The 14,889-nt window shown below is 45.2% G+C and overlaps 3 protein-coding genes across 3 annotated transcripts; 2 read left to right on the forward strand and 1 right to left on the reverse strand.

Annotated features, from left to right (window-relative positions):
- Positions 1 to 320: 320 nt before the first annotated feature.
- On the reverse strand, positions 321 to 6,701 carry BHQ10_001067 (uncharacterized protein; the record flags this gene model as incomplete). Its single annotated transcript, XM_040873062.1, has 1 exon — positions 321 to 6,701. One exon carries the CDS (start codon positions 6,699 to 6,701, stop codon positions 321 to 323), a length of 6,381 nt encoding a protein of 2,126 aa, XP_040729572.1.
- Positions 6,702 to 7,628: 927 nt separating this feature from the next.
- Positions 7,629 to 11,157, forward strand: BHQ10_001068 (uncharacterized protein; the record flags this gene model as incomplete). Its single annotated transcript, XM_040873063.1, has 9 exons — positions 7,629 to 7,799; positions 7,858 to 8,566; positions 8,621 to 8,913; positions 9,555 to 9,828; positions 9,891 to 9,991; positions 10,047 to 10,358; positions 10,429 to 10,618; positions 10,672 to 10,876; positions 10,935 to 11,157. The coding sequence occupies 9 exons, from the start codon at positions 7,629 to 7,631 to the stop codon at positions 11,155 to 11,157; spliced, it is 2,478 nt and encodes an 825-aa protein (XP_040729573.1).
- Positions 11,158 to 12,227: 1,070 nt separating this feature from the next.
- On the forward strand, positions 12,228 to 14,433 carry BHQ10_001069 (uncharacterized protein; the record flags this gene model as incomplete). The annotated part of the gene is made up of 2 exons (XM_040873064.1): positions 12,228 to 13,011; positions 13,097 to 14,433. 2 exons carry the CDS (start codon positions 12,228 to 12,230, stop codon positions 14,431 to 14,433), a joined length of 2,121 nt encoding a protein of 706 aa, XP_040729574.1.
- Positions 14,434 to 14,889: the final 456 nt, after the last annotated feature.

Genomic DNA, 14,889 nt, shown 5'->3' on the forward strand with positions numbered 1-14,889 from the left:
AGTGGCACATGGATGGGTAAGTTTTTTGTCTCTGATAACAATTTCAGGCATCGTCTCATCAAGAATTATAGGCTGTCTTCGATAGATGGGGAGATCAACCAGGCAAAAATCAAACAGAATTGGTGTAGCAAGTCAATTGCGTATTCTTTGCAACAAGTGATTCGACATTGGCTCTAATATACCAATAACGGCCTAATCGAAGTTTTGATAGAGGGCAGAACGGTACTTGATATATTATAAAAGTGAAAATGTCGTTCATGAAAAACGAATGATTTCATAAGTTCCATCTAAATGAGCCGGTACATCATGTATTTAAGTTCTCAAAATAATGCAGTTTGCTGGCAATAGTAATCAGCTAAATTCGTTTCCGGCTTTTCTGCAAAAATCTTCAATGTCTCGCATGTCAAGATTTGCAAATCATGCAGCATAGAAGCGTTCAATATGTGCGCCGGCGATGACAACTTGATCTTTAATGTTCCATCCCCGAGATAGAGAGTCTCAATTCCCACATCATCTTGTCCATATGGCGTATCATAGACTCTGGGTCCTCCGTAGTTCATACCCCCCAAGACCAATTCCGCGTTCCAGTCTGTATTATCATGCTGTAACCAAGTTCCGAGCGGCGCGGCGGGGTCCCAGTTCGTGCATTCTTTGATAATCTTGAAAAGTTCCATACCCTCGAATTCCATGCTATCGGCGTCTTGCCGTTGAAGATGTTCACACAGATCATACAGACTCCAACCTGGTCGTAGCTTAGCACGGATAGGCATGATTTCAAGACATGGTCCCATTACTGTGTCGAAATCATGTCTTTTGCTTCGTCGTCCAGTGGTAACGAGACCAAAAACAATATCATCTTTTTTCGACCATCTGACGAGTGTCATGATCCATACAGCTTGAACAAATGTGGCCATAGTCACATTGGGCAAGCCATGGATGTTTTCCACCACAGTCTCGACTTCGTGGACCCCGCTGTTCTCATTAGCTTTATCATCTCCTAGGGCTTCGGCAGTTGGGAGCGGTGTCAGGTATGTCATAGTAGAGTCCTTGAGAACGACTTTATAAAAGTCATATCCACCATTCTCTCCTAACGCTCGGGCAGAATACACGAAATCTGCATAGGAGCATCTAGGGTGGAGGGGTAAGCCGTCAAAAGCGCTTCTCCAATCGCTCCACAACTCCGAAATGCTGAATCCATCGTATTGGGCATGTGACATTCGAAGAACAAGATATCGGGTTTCTGGGCTCGTAATGATAATAAATTTGAGAGGAGAATTGCCCACTGGTAGCGATACAGAAGCTGCTTCTTTTTCCCTCAACAAAGTATCTACCGCCTCATCTGTGTTTTCTGTGATTGTATGGAATGACTGCTCAATTCGAGATAAATCTCTTAAAATCACCTGGTAATGCTTGTCGTTGTGTGAGATAAATAGCGTACGCAGGATGTCGTGTTCAGCGATAATTCTGAGCCAACTAGACACAGCTAGATCCAGATCAAGCCTGTCACCGATGTTGAAGATGAAGAAGGTGGGACAGTTGGAGAGGGCAAACTCCTGTAAACTGGTTGCGGGGAGCACGTCTGAAACATTGGAGTCCGGTATATCAAATGGGCGAATGATATCCTGAATGAAATTTTGTCTGGAGCCAATTTCACATTCAAGGGCGTGAAACGGTTCCCAAACTTGTCTGGTTTTTCTTTCCCTTGTTTGATCATGCAAACCATTCAAAATATCTGGACACGCTATCTGAGCAAGCGAGCTTAGTTTGGGAGAATTAATGACATCTCTGACTGTCAGGTGTAGACCCAACGCCCGCGCTGAGCTCACTAGGCGCATGGCTGTAATTGAGTCACCACCACGTGCAAAAAAGCTGTCATCGGCGCCTATGCAGTCCTTTGGTAAACGAAGAATATCCGACCACAAGTCCCGAAGCTTGGTCTCGGCCTCAGTTGAGGGTGACCGGTGCTGTGTTTCGCCTTGCATCGCGAGTGAGATTTCTTCAGCACTTAGATTGCTTGCAGCTTCGCGCAAAGCTTTGCGGTCAGTCTTCCCAGTCAAGGTCTTCGGGATTGCTGTTATATGTAGTATCAATGATGGGACCATGTAGGATGGGAGAGCTTGGAAAAGCATGCGAGTAGCCTCGGCATTTTCTGCCTGGTATTCCGAAAGGGATTTGAAAACAAATTGTTCGGATTGTTTTTGCTCTGAGGTACTTGGATCCACCCTGTTGCAATCTTTACACAAAGATCCCTGATCGGTTTTCTCCTCTACGAACCCAATAAGCTGATTTTTTCCAAGTAGTGTAGCCACATCGACAACAACTTTGGGTGACTCAAAAAAGGCCTTATGAAGGTAATACTCGACCTCAGACAACTCAATGCGCTGTCCACGCAATTTCGTTTGAGTGTCTCGGCGCCCAACAAAGACAACGGTTCCATCTGTGTTATAACGCACAAGATCGCCGGTTCTATAAACACGAGATTGTGAAGTGTCGCCTTCACGAAATCTGTTTAGCCAGCTTGGAGAAGATAGAAATGACGACATGGTACGTTCGAAATCGTTCAGATAACCGCGAGCAAGAACAGGGCCTTCGATATAGAGCTCGCCAACAACACCGACTGGTGCCAGGCGTGATGGGTCAACAATATCAACCGCCCAAAACGTACAACCAAGGCCGCGGCCAATAGTTGCGAGTGGATTGGCTTGACCTTCGCCTTTTGTGTTCTTCTCGACTGGATGCATTGCGCAGATGGTGCACTCAGCAGGTCCGTACCCATTGAATACCTGTGCCTGATCCTTCCAAGTATCAACCACTTCGGCTGTGATTGGCTCTCCCCCCAAAGAGATAGTTTTCAACTCTGGAATCTCCTCTTGGCCTAATGCTTGCATTATTGTGGGAGCGGAAAGGGTCACTGTTGCGCCACTTTCTCGTGCATATTGTGCAGGCTTGTTTAGTCGTGCATCTTCAGAAGGAATACAGATGCAACCACCGAGGACGAGCGTCGTCATGTTTTCGTATAAGTTGATATCGAAGGAGCAAGAGGCAAATTGAAGCATTCGAGAACTGGGGCCAATGCCAAGCACGCTCCCATGCGCAAATATGCTGGTTGATAGTGCCCTATGTTCTAAAACAACCCCTTTGGGGCGGCCTGTACTTCCTGAAGTATATACGACGAAAGCGATTGTGTCCGGATTGTTGTTCCATTGAACATCAACTAGAACTGGACGTAGTTCCTGGATCCAGGGTACAGATGCGACTATTTTTTTAGCAGACGTATCGGCGACATCAAAATGATATTGGTACATTTCCGAGCAAATGAAATATCGAGCACGGCTGTTTGATAAGATCTGGTTGACTCGGCCCTGTGGTAGACGAGCATCCACGAGGGTGCAGCCAGCACCAATCTTGAGTAGTGCGAGAATTATGACGGGAGTCAATCGAGATTTCTCGGAGCAAACAGGCACCACCTCGTCCGAATGAATACCAAGTTGCTGAAGGAAGAACGCAAACTGTGATGAGAGAGTATTCAACTCTTGGTACGTCCAATTTCCGTCCCATGCATCTACCGCCGGTGCATTTGGATCTTGATCGGTACGCCGTTCTATCAACTCGTTGAGGGTTTGATTGACTGCCGTCTGACAGGTACCATTCCACGCTATCAGTCTTTCAATGTCATAAGGACTAAGCAAATTTACTGTCGAGAGCTTCATGTCGGGATGGGCATGTATTTGGCGCAGAGCGTGGCCAAATTGATGCAGTATATGAGTCATTTGATCCGAGCTAATTATGCGGTCGTTGAATTGGGCGGACACATTGACCAGATTCTCATTTGAGCATATGGTGCACTCCATAGTAAGTGGGTAGTTGCTGAAAGCTAATCGAGATTCCTTGTACTTCTGAGCTGGAATCAGTACCTTGTATCGTCCTTCGCTTTGTGTCTCTATTGAAGGCTGAATGACCAATAGAGATTGCAAATCACACGCGGCTGCAGCTTCATCGCTCAGTTGCCGTATATTCTGTAGACCTGTTTGTTCGTATGGGATCATTTCAATCAGTTGCTTTTGTACCCTATCTAGAGCTTCACCCACTGTCAGACTGAAATCAACCTGCTGTCGAAACGGTACCGTCGTAATGGTTGGCCCTGTCATATCTGCAATGCCTGGAATAGGTGCATTTCGTCCAGTCAATGTAAGGCCGAAAACGATGTCCGAAGATTCAGCGTAGGCGGCGACAAGCAGACTCCAAGCAAGGTTAATCTTTGTGGCCAGCAGATGTCTATGTGGGGCGGAATCGCCTAAATGGACTTGAATTCTCTTCGACTCGGTAGCCCAACCTTCTCCTTCATGATGTATAGGATATGTGGCAGGAATCGGACCCGCAAGTTGTCTCGTCCAGTACGCACTGTGTCTTTCCCGATCCCCATCTACTATGTATTTGACGAAAAGGTTGAACTCACACTGTGGAGGTAATTTCGTTCCTCGATATGCAAGTTCAACTTGGTCGAATATACGGGGAACTTGCCAGCCATCACATGCAGCATGATGTGCCGTCCATATTAGCTGTGAACACGAAGACTTGCCCCTACTTTGTGAGATAATAGCCAGATTCACAAGCGGTGATCCTAATCTAATCTGACTGATCAGAGTCCTGGTAACAAAACCGAGCTCTACATTCTCGTATTCAGGAATCAAGAGCGGTTCTCGGGTCACGACTTGGAGAAGCCGTGCTGGTGTGTCAATAATGCAGGTTCTCATGATGCTGTTCTGCAGTGAAACAGTTTCCCATGAACTTTTGAGACACTTTAGGTCTGTCTCTGGAGGTAGGTCAAATATTTGCTGGGCTATATGCCCGCCATACCTCTGCTCCCCAAGCGCCATCAGGCCCTCTTGCATTGGTGTACATGGCAAGATATCTTCAATGCTAGTAGAATATATTCCATATCGTAAACTCGCCTCGCGAAAGACTTCTGTCCTCAATTTTTCCGCAATGAGAGAAAATGGCGGCAGTGATGTACTCATATCTTTCGTATCATCGAGAGCTGACATCTTGGAAGCTAAAGCTGCTATATTATCGTGGTAGAGAACATCTTGCATCTGCAAGAAGAAACCAGATTGTCTTGCAGCAGCAATCAGCTCAATTGCTGTGATCGAAGTTCCCCCCAAGCTAAATAAATGGTCGTCTGCCGATATATTCAAATCCGAGCGAAGAACTTGTTTCAATAACTGCTGAAGTTTGAGCTCCTTTGCGGTGCTTAGTGCCTTCGATGTAACTGGGAAATAACTTCGTAGATGTGACTGATCGACTTTTCGAACTTCCCTAATCATTCGTTTTCGATCTAGCTTGTCACTGGGCTTCGTTCTTGGAATCTCAGAGACTGGAAGAATAATTGATGGTATCATGTATGAAGGCACTTCGCTCTGAAGCTTTTTGCGAATCTGCTCGGCTATTGTCATAAACTCTCTGCTGGCTGGGAGGATAAGGCTTTCTGTATCGGTTTTGCTCTGTTGCGGAATATTTTTGATAGTATTTTCAAAAGACCTCAGACAACAAAAAGCGACTAATTGCAATTCATTCTCCGAGAGAGCGTTAGTACAGATTTCAGCAATCACGTCGAGCTTCTCGGCAGATGCTTGTGCAATAGCATATTCAATTTCTTTCAAGTCAATGCGTTGTCCTCGAAGCTTTTTCTGCTGATCCTTGCGACCAATATATAGTATTGAACCATCCCGATGGTACTGCACCAGGTCTCCAGTCTTGTATAATGTGCTGTTCCTACCTGCAACAGCGTCGAAACCTCGTTGCAGCCACTTTGGTGCCTTAATGAAAGCCGCAGATGTTCTTTCTCTGTCTTTCAGGTAACCGGCACCGACATTCGGTCCTTCGAGGAGCAGCTCCCCAGTGGCACCGACTGGAAGAAGCTTCTCGTGGTCATCCAGATCGACAATCCAAGCCAAACAACCTAGTGTGTGGCCTATATTATTTACAGCCGTGACATCACGCTGGAAAATTCCCACATTGCTGCAGACCGCACATTCTGATGGACCATAACCAAGTACAATTTTGACGTTGTGTGACAGCCACTTCTCAATTAGTGTAAGACTGGCAGACTCTCCCACGAGCTTCAAGCGTTGCAAGCTCGGTACACTCTCTGGTTCTAGCAATCGAGCAACGGACGGAGTCAATATAGCCGTATTGACATTGAATCTCCTGATTGCAGATGCCATTGCCGTCAATCTTTCTGAATCCGAAGGAACACAAACACAGCCGCCGTTGCACAGGGTTCCAAGTGACTGGTATATAGCTGCATCGAAGCCGTAAGATGCAGAGTCCAGCATTCGTGTTCTTTCGTTCAACCCAACTGTGGTGGCTGTGTATTTGAAAGTTGATGCTAAGTTGGCATGCGATACCAGAACTCCTTTGGGTGTTCCTGTCGTGCCTGAGGTGAAGACAATCGCAGCAATCGTCAATAACGGGTCTATATTTGCTGGCACACAGAATTCAGTGCTACTAGCATTATCTTCCGTAGTAACCACTGGCACTTTCACTACTGTAGAAGCTAGCTTCTCCGCGAGCTGAACACTGCTGCCGGAGCACAGAACGATTGCTGCATTGACTTGCTCAACCATATTTTGTAGCCTTGAGACAGGAAGTCCCGAATCTAGCAGCACAAAAGCCGCGCCTAGTTTGAGCACTGCAAGCATTGAAGCAACGCAATACCGGCTTCTTTCGAAGACAAGAGGTACCACATTTGACTGTCGCACCCCGGAATGATGGAGATGCTGAGCCAATTGTGTTGAAAATTGATTTAGCTCTAAGTAGGTGAACGATCCATCCCATGCATCGACGGCTAACCGGTCTGGACACTCAGATGCTCGATGTGCAATTGTATTATGGAGGCATTCTGCATAAGGAATCGGAAGATCTGAGTTCCATGACCATATCTGTTTAAGGTCTTGTACTGATGCACCCCATGGCTTAGACTCCACTGAGTTCTCTAGGTCTCGCATTTTTGTCTCTCAAATCTGCCAAATGCTGGCAAAAGGTAACAACTGCAAAGTTTGGATGAAAGATATGGTCACAATATAGCTTAGCAGCTCAATTGATAGCAACAATATATCATTTCAAGAATAATCTTAAGATAAAATCATGCGTCGAATATGATTTTTCAAAATTTTTGGAAGCTGTGCGATGTCTCGACGGACATGGCAGTGAACATCAATGTCCATTTCCATGTATTAGATGACAGTTGCAGTATTGTTACATTTGGTAAGATACAGATTTGGCTTACCGTTATTACCGAGTCAACAAAATTCCATACGTATGGGTATCGGGATGTAATAATACCCAAACCTAATTTTAGGATGATGATCTCTAGTGTGGCCATCGCAAGCGTCAATACCAACAAGTAATTCAGAAAAGAGCACCACTTTCCTGTATGCACTTCTAGTTGCATATGTATACGGATCATTAAGGGGTTTAAAGCTCGGGTGGATTAATAAAATGCTTTTCGGTGACTTAAAAAACAAAGTGTATTGTTCATCGCTGACGTATGACAAGCATATTGTCAGCAGAATATTCTTTTACCACAAAGCAATTGAATATTACAATGATTTTGAGTATATAGAGAAATGAAATCATCAACGGGTGATATTGTCCAGCAGCTGGATCAAGTTCGCGTAAATATCGACGCCTTCACACCTGACGATGCGCAGGCTCGTCGGGATCTACGAGCATCAGCGTTAGCGTTGGCCTCGACCCTCAGCTCACCAGAAGACATCTTTGCTGATGCTTTCTATCAGGTAGAATTCATTCATTTTGTTTCGTTCAACATGGTTTTCGAGCTAATCAGACATGTAGCCAGCATTGGCGGTAGCTATTCTAGTTGCAATGGAAGCTCAATGGCTGCAGTGTTTGGCCAGTGAATCCGCGCCTTTATCTGCAACAGAATTGAGCCAAAGAACACAGACCAGTCGGTCCACGATTGTACGATTTATGCGCGTATTGACTTCACATCGAATTGTCACTGAGGATGATACGGAGAAATACATAGCCAATAGCAATACACGTTGGTTGACGACACCTGCCGCATTGGCAGGGGCACAAATATTGTACCCTGCCACAGCTGAAGCGTGTCTCCAACTTCCAAACTGGTATGCGAGTCGCAAATTTGCTGAGCCAACCTCACTAAAGGATGGTCCTTTTTTCGCAACCTTCAAAAAGACTTTTTGGGACTCACTCCGCGATGACCCAGCCAAACATGCCGCGTTTAGTTTATCAATGGAAGGGGTCTATGAAGAGGATGCCATCAAATCTGATGCAGAATTAATAGGCCGCAAATTGAAACAAGCAGCAGATATGCAGGTTGGTGACGTTAATGATGTGCTACTGGTCGACATTGGCGGTGGGACTGGACATCTTCTCCGAACATTTCGTAAACTGCATCGTGAGCTCCCAGGAAAGCTGGTACTACAGGACCGGGCAAGTGTTATTGATAAGATGGATTCTAAGATTATGGAAGGAATTGACTTGATTGCCTATGATTTTTTCGACCCACAGCCTATCAAGTGTGAGATATATTTTGTCTCCTGTGATGATACAAAGATGCTGATACTTTTCTTAGACGCGGAAGCCTATTCTCTTCGACACGTGCTTCATGATTGGAGCGATGAGGACTGTCGGAAGATCCTTGCCAACACATGTGCTGTAATGCGGAAGGGATATTCCAAGCTGTATATCATGGATATACTTCTTCCCGATCAAGGCTGTAGTGTTACATCTGCCCTTCAGGATATCATGCTTCTGGCTCTCTTTTGTGGTAAAGAACGAAGCAAAAGGCAATTTGAGGAACTTCTAGGATCTGTTGGACTACGTATCACCGAGGTCTTTGTGTCTGATGCGTCGACAGCAGAAGCTGTTATTGAAACAGAATTGATTTAGAGGTTTCAATGCTCAACCCATAAATAAAATGTTGAAAAACCACGATATAAAGCAAGTGATTTCGACTACGCTAAATAGCTTAACGTAAAACAAGATGCTACGAAATGTTATGCACGAGTGATGTACCAATTACAGACGTCATTTTTTATCTGTGTACATAACACGCCCCTCTTGGTCTACGCGAATCAAGGGCCAATCAACACTGGTCTATTATTGCGTTCTTGGGATTAATTCTATTTTGACTTAGGTCCGACTTTTAATATTCCCTCCCCATTGTTTTTCTACCTACCGTTTAGATTATCTTATTTATCCAATATATTTCATATTCTTGTTTGTGCGCTGTTATAGTGAACAAGTGGCAGTTACCCCGAAATGGAGAAGACCAGTTTACCTATTGCTTCTACCGTCATAACAGGCGTAGTGTCTGCGATAGTGATTGCGATATATCGGATACTATCTTGGTGGACTCGATACAGAGCAGTACCCATATATGGGAAAGGTGATAAGGACATGCGAAATGCTCTTTCGCAAGGCTACGGAACAGTAAGGATGTTCACCCGACTCCCGCAAATGCAGCCCATCATTTACAAAGCCGTTGACAATTTGAAATTTTATAGGGCAAAATATTTGGTGTTCCGACACCACTAGGTCTACATGTATTTCTTCCACCGAAGATGGTACCAGAATTGACCGAATTTTCCGATCATGAGTCCAACTTGGAGGCTCATTTCGCATTGCATACACTGGAGAATAAAACAAAATTCTCGAGGACAGAACCGCTGTTCGCAAAAGTCACACACAAAGGTATCAATCACCACGGTCGGGAAACAGTTCAGATCCTTGAACATGGAATTTGCGAGGAGATCAGAAAGGTTATCGGGCCGTGTGGCCGTAAGTCTCGTGAAATCAAGAGAGGTGCAATGGTAGACCATACACAAGGCTTACAATCACAGAATGGAAACAGTTCAACGCTTCTCGAATAATAAAGCAAGTCGCAATGGCTGGATGCAATCTCGTCGCTCATGGACCAATGCTAGGGTCTAATCAAGCATGGGTAGGCATTTCTTTCTCACTGTGATAATAAAGATTGTGAATTGACATTTGTTGAGTTGTCCGAGATAGAGGGCTACCTAGACGATGCCATGTTCGGATTTTTCGATGTGATGGAATATCCTCAGTTTCTTCATGAAACACTCGCGTTATTCAACAAACGAATGAGGCGACTTCCTGGCCGCCTTGAACGAATCAAAGAAACTCTGAAACCAGTGTTGGAGGACTATCGCCAGTCTGAAAAGAAGCATATAGACGGGATACAATGGGCGTCGGATTATGCTTCCGATGAAGAGCAACGGGGAATTGAGTATCAAGCACTCACACACATCATCATGTATTACTTCAACTCTATTTTCATCATGCCCACGGTAATAGCTACTCATATGTCCTTCCCTCTCCTACTCCTGTATGAAGAATTTTGCTAATTTCTTTTATCAGATTGTGATTCTTTTCTATGATCTCTTATCCCACCCGGACTGTATTGATCCGCTGAGAAAAGAAATTCGTGAGGTCTTTGGAAAGGATATGCCAGCAGATTTCACGCCGAACAAGTTGGACAAATTACTGAAGCTGGATAGTTTCTTGAAAGAGTCACAACGGATTGCGACTCCAACCCTGTGTAACTTTCGTCTGGCTGCCACATGATACAGAAGCAAGTCTAACCTCTTACTTTCGAACTAGTCACCATGGGCCGTCTTGCACTCACAGAGATTCGATTCTCGAATGGGGTTGTTCTCCCAAAAGGAACACCATTTGGTATTCCTCTTTGGCCACTAGCGCACGACCCCGATTTATGGCCCGAGCCTTCTGCATTCGATCCGTGGCGTCACCTGAGGATGGGGGAAGCAGAGGGAAACCGTGTTGATAATCTGATGACAGCTGCACGGTACGTTAATGCGCTTGTTGCGAACCTTGCAATATTTGAGAGCTAAAATATTCTACAGGCCCCGGTGGCTCCTTTGGGGCCGTGGTCGTCATGCGTGTCCTGGCCGGTTTTTTGTCGTCCATGTAATCAAAATTACAGCAGTGATGCTGCTTAGCTCATACGATATGCGGTTTGCTGAAGATGTCACACCGGCTGGTGAGTACATTGGGTCGGGTTTCATGCCAGACATGAAGGCCGAGATCCAATTTCGAGACCGAAAGGATACGAGTGTTCAGTTTTGAGGAAAGGAATGGAGATCATCTACCGTTTCAAGCATTTAGAGCAAGACACTAGACTAAAGTATGATTCATAAACCCCTACGACGTAGTTAGTGGCAAATCAGAAGTACGATAGTAGATCAATCAGAAGTAGCAAAGCAAGTATGATCGCGTTCGGTTTGGCCAGCGTTTCTTCATATGACGCATTGACTCCCTTTGAACCTTATTTTACGAGTATTACAGATCAATACCGGCGACCCTCGCGTTCTCCTCTTCCTCCCTTCATCAATGTCATTATTTTTGGGTACTTGTCGGGAGTTAATCTAACAAGAGGGGGTCATTGGACTCCTGCATCGTTTTACCTGGATCTGTGGGGACTACAGATTTTGAAGTAGTATATAGATCGACACAGTGGACAATTGTTGGCTAGCTGATATGTGGGTCCCTGCTGTATCCGGATGCGTGAAGGCGGGCCGCTGCGTGTTTTCCCGAGCTAGCGTGAACCACAGATCGGGAAGGGCTCGAGCGCCGTCTTGTACGGTAACGCTGTCGATTGTATTGTATGTAATACAGACAAGATTCTCAAAACTGTATTGTTACTGGGAGTTGATTACACACACAATACATTCTGAATTTAAACTCATTGTATGGGCCCGGCGACTTTAGAGACGTACCCTTCTTCCGGGACACCTAGGCCTTACAGCGACTCGCTTATACACAGGCAGGAATCTCCAACCTAGTGTCTTGATAGAAGTGCTAGCCGTCCTAGCATGTATATCCACAGTTTAAGCATACGGTCGCCGAGATAAGAGCCTGGGCAATAATATACAAGGCCCGCTCAGGAAGTGGTGGAACATGCAAGTGCTGGAGTTTTGAGGCGCGACTTCCCTTTACCTACCATCTTGTCATGACATTCAGCCTTGTATTTTTTTTTTTTATTTTTTTTTATTTTTGGCATTCACAACCCCAATTAGCTGGAGGGTATCATGAAAAATCCACAAATAGAACAACATGCACTCGCTGGGCACATTGCGACAGAGAATCGCAGGTACAGGCGCCCGGCTAAATACATCGTCGCAGTTGTCATTGTTTTGATGCTTGTCTCATCCACCGTATCTCCGCATACTCTGTTGAACAACCTTGAGAGTCTTCTAGACACCAATAGCATTCCGAACCTTCGAAATTCACCCTGCGCAGATGAGAAAAAATTGCATACCTATTTCCCATGGCAAGATCAAGCAGCATTTTCCGGCGACAAGCTTCTCGATATTCTACTCAACACTCCCAGCGGGGAAAAGGCGCGCGAATGGAGCAGCTATTACACCCACGAATCTCATCTTCCTGGTCAAGGTCATCAACAGGCCGTATGGACAAAGGAGAAATGGGATGAGTTCGGACTTCCCGAAAACAATATAGTCGCTTTTGATGTCATCGTACCTGAGCCTAGAGGCCAACGGCTGGCTCTTTTGGGACACGATGATGAGGTTTTGCATGAGGTCAGTATGTTTGAGGATGAAAGTCAGATAAAAAATCAGGAGAAAGACAAGAAACCGTTCATTACGGCATTTCATGGTTTCTCGGCCAAGGGAAATGTTACGGCTCAGTACGTGTTTGTGAACTTCGGTACAGCAGACGACTTTGCAGATTTGGCAAAGGCAAATCTTACGGTTGAAGGAAAGATAGCTATTATGAAATATGGCAGAATTAACCGTGGTGAACAAGTCAAAAATGCCGAGAATATGGGAATGACGGGCGTGATCCTCTACAACGATCCTCAGCAGGATGGAGGCATTACTGAAGCAAACGGCTACAAACCTTACCCTGAAGGTCCAGCGCGTGCGTTGACAAGCATTGAACGGGGAAGTGTTGGAAATATGGGTAAGCAGAATCTTTCGTGTCATTGATCTTTATCATCAACCAATAAGTGTAGGCTAATGCCTTTATTCTCATTCTTCCTAAATAGAATATGACGCTACGGAAAAGCCGGTGCGGAACGGTCCTAGCATTACGTCGCTACCTATCTCGTACAATGATGCAATTCCACTTCTTAAGGCGCTCAATGGCTGTGGTCCGACCGCAGATAGTCTGGCTCCACAATGGCATGGCGGTGCGCTGGGTTACAAGGGAGTTGATTACAATGTCGGGCCATCTCCTCCATGGCTTACCCTGAACTTGTACAATGACCTCGAACACGTTCAGCGAAAGATATATGATGTAATTGGCTCCGTGAAAGGAACCTTGATGGACGATGAGGTTATCATCCTCGGCAATCATCGCGATTCATGGGTTAGTGGAGCTGGTGATAGTAACAGCGGCTCAAGTGTTCTCATGGAGGTGGCCAGAAGCTTTGGTGCCGCTTACAAACAAGGCTGGAGACCTCTTCGATCAATTGTATTTGCCAGCTGGGAAGGCGAAGAGTTCGGCCAGCTGGGTTCAAAAGAATGGGTCAGAGAGAATTTATCGTGGCTGGATCCTACCTCCGTGGCCTATATTAACGTGGTTATGGGAGCAAGTGGAAGTAAATTCCATGCGAAAGCTAGCCCATTGCTAAATAAAGCTATTCTCAAGGCGACCGGCGAAACACTATCACCAAATCAAACAGTACCAGGACAAACAATACTAGATATTTGGGGTGGAGACATTCTTCCTGGTGCACCCAGCGACGCCATGCGATTCTTGGATACAGCCTGTATTTCTTCTGTGGACTTTGGCTTTTCGCCAGCTCCCGGTGACCCAGTACTGCATTATCATTCAAGATTCGATACAGTGGATTGGATGGAACGCTTTGGTGACCCGGGCTGGGAATACCATACAACAACTGCAAGACTGTGGTTGTTATTGGCCTCATCACTAATTGAGGATCCCATAATAAGTTTCAACGTAACGGATTATGCCATTACTTTAGATGAGGCCGTGGACTTGGTTCGCAAAGACTCTTCTCAAATACAGACTGACTTTGATTGGACTCAAATTCTCGATCAGATCGAACAATTACGACAGGTAGCAATGAAATTCGATGCATATGCAGCCAGCGTCAGTGATCGGATAGATCGATCGCCAGCACAGCATTGGACTCAATACCAGTACCACAGCGAACCCAGCTTGGCAACAATTCGTTCCATTAACAAGATATACATTACCTTCGAGCGGATGTTCAAGTACGAACCTGGACATGGCAACAACTTGTGGATGAAACACGTTGTATTCGGGCCTTCCGCATGGTATAATAGGGGTGCCGTGTTTCCAGGTCTCAGACAGTCTCTACAGTCTAGAGACGTTAATGCTACAGAGGTAAGCTAAATTAATCCATTCTTTTTATTTCGTTTCTTTTCATTTAACCCTCATGTGTCTTTCTTTGTGGTCAAAGACTAATTTCTTTTCTGTTACTGGATCGACAGAAATGGCACAATATTACTCTAGATCACATTGTGGCTGCAAAGAATTTATTGTTACAGTTCAACTGCGAGTAGTTTGTCGGGCCATGTCTCACAAAATATATCTACCAAAAGCTGAAGTATTTTTTTGGAAGCCTGATTGCATGTGTCTGCAAAGATATGTGGTCTAGGGGTTTCCACACAAGTTTTCACAAGTTAGATGCCTCAATAGCAGGAATAGGAAAAGCAGCAAGGGCTAAAAGATAGATAGCGCTCTGATCTTGTAGTGGCCGGTGACATATCAAGCAAGTGATACATAAGCAATCATAACCAAAATAGTTATCCCACATGAGTTGTGGGAATACTGTGATCCTGATATCTG

This window comes from Talaromyces amestolkiae (genome assembly GCF_001896365.1).
Source record: "Talaromyces amestolkiae strain CIB chromosome Unknown scaffold1.1, whole genome shotgun sequence".
In the NCBI taxonomy this organism is placed as follows: Eukaryota; Fungi; Ascomycota; class Eurotiomycetes; order Eurotiales; family Trichocomaceae; genus Talaromyces; species Talaromyces amestolkiae.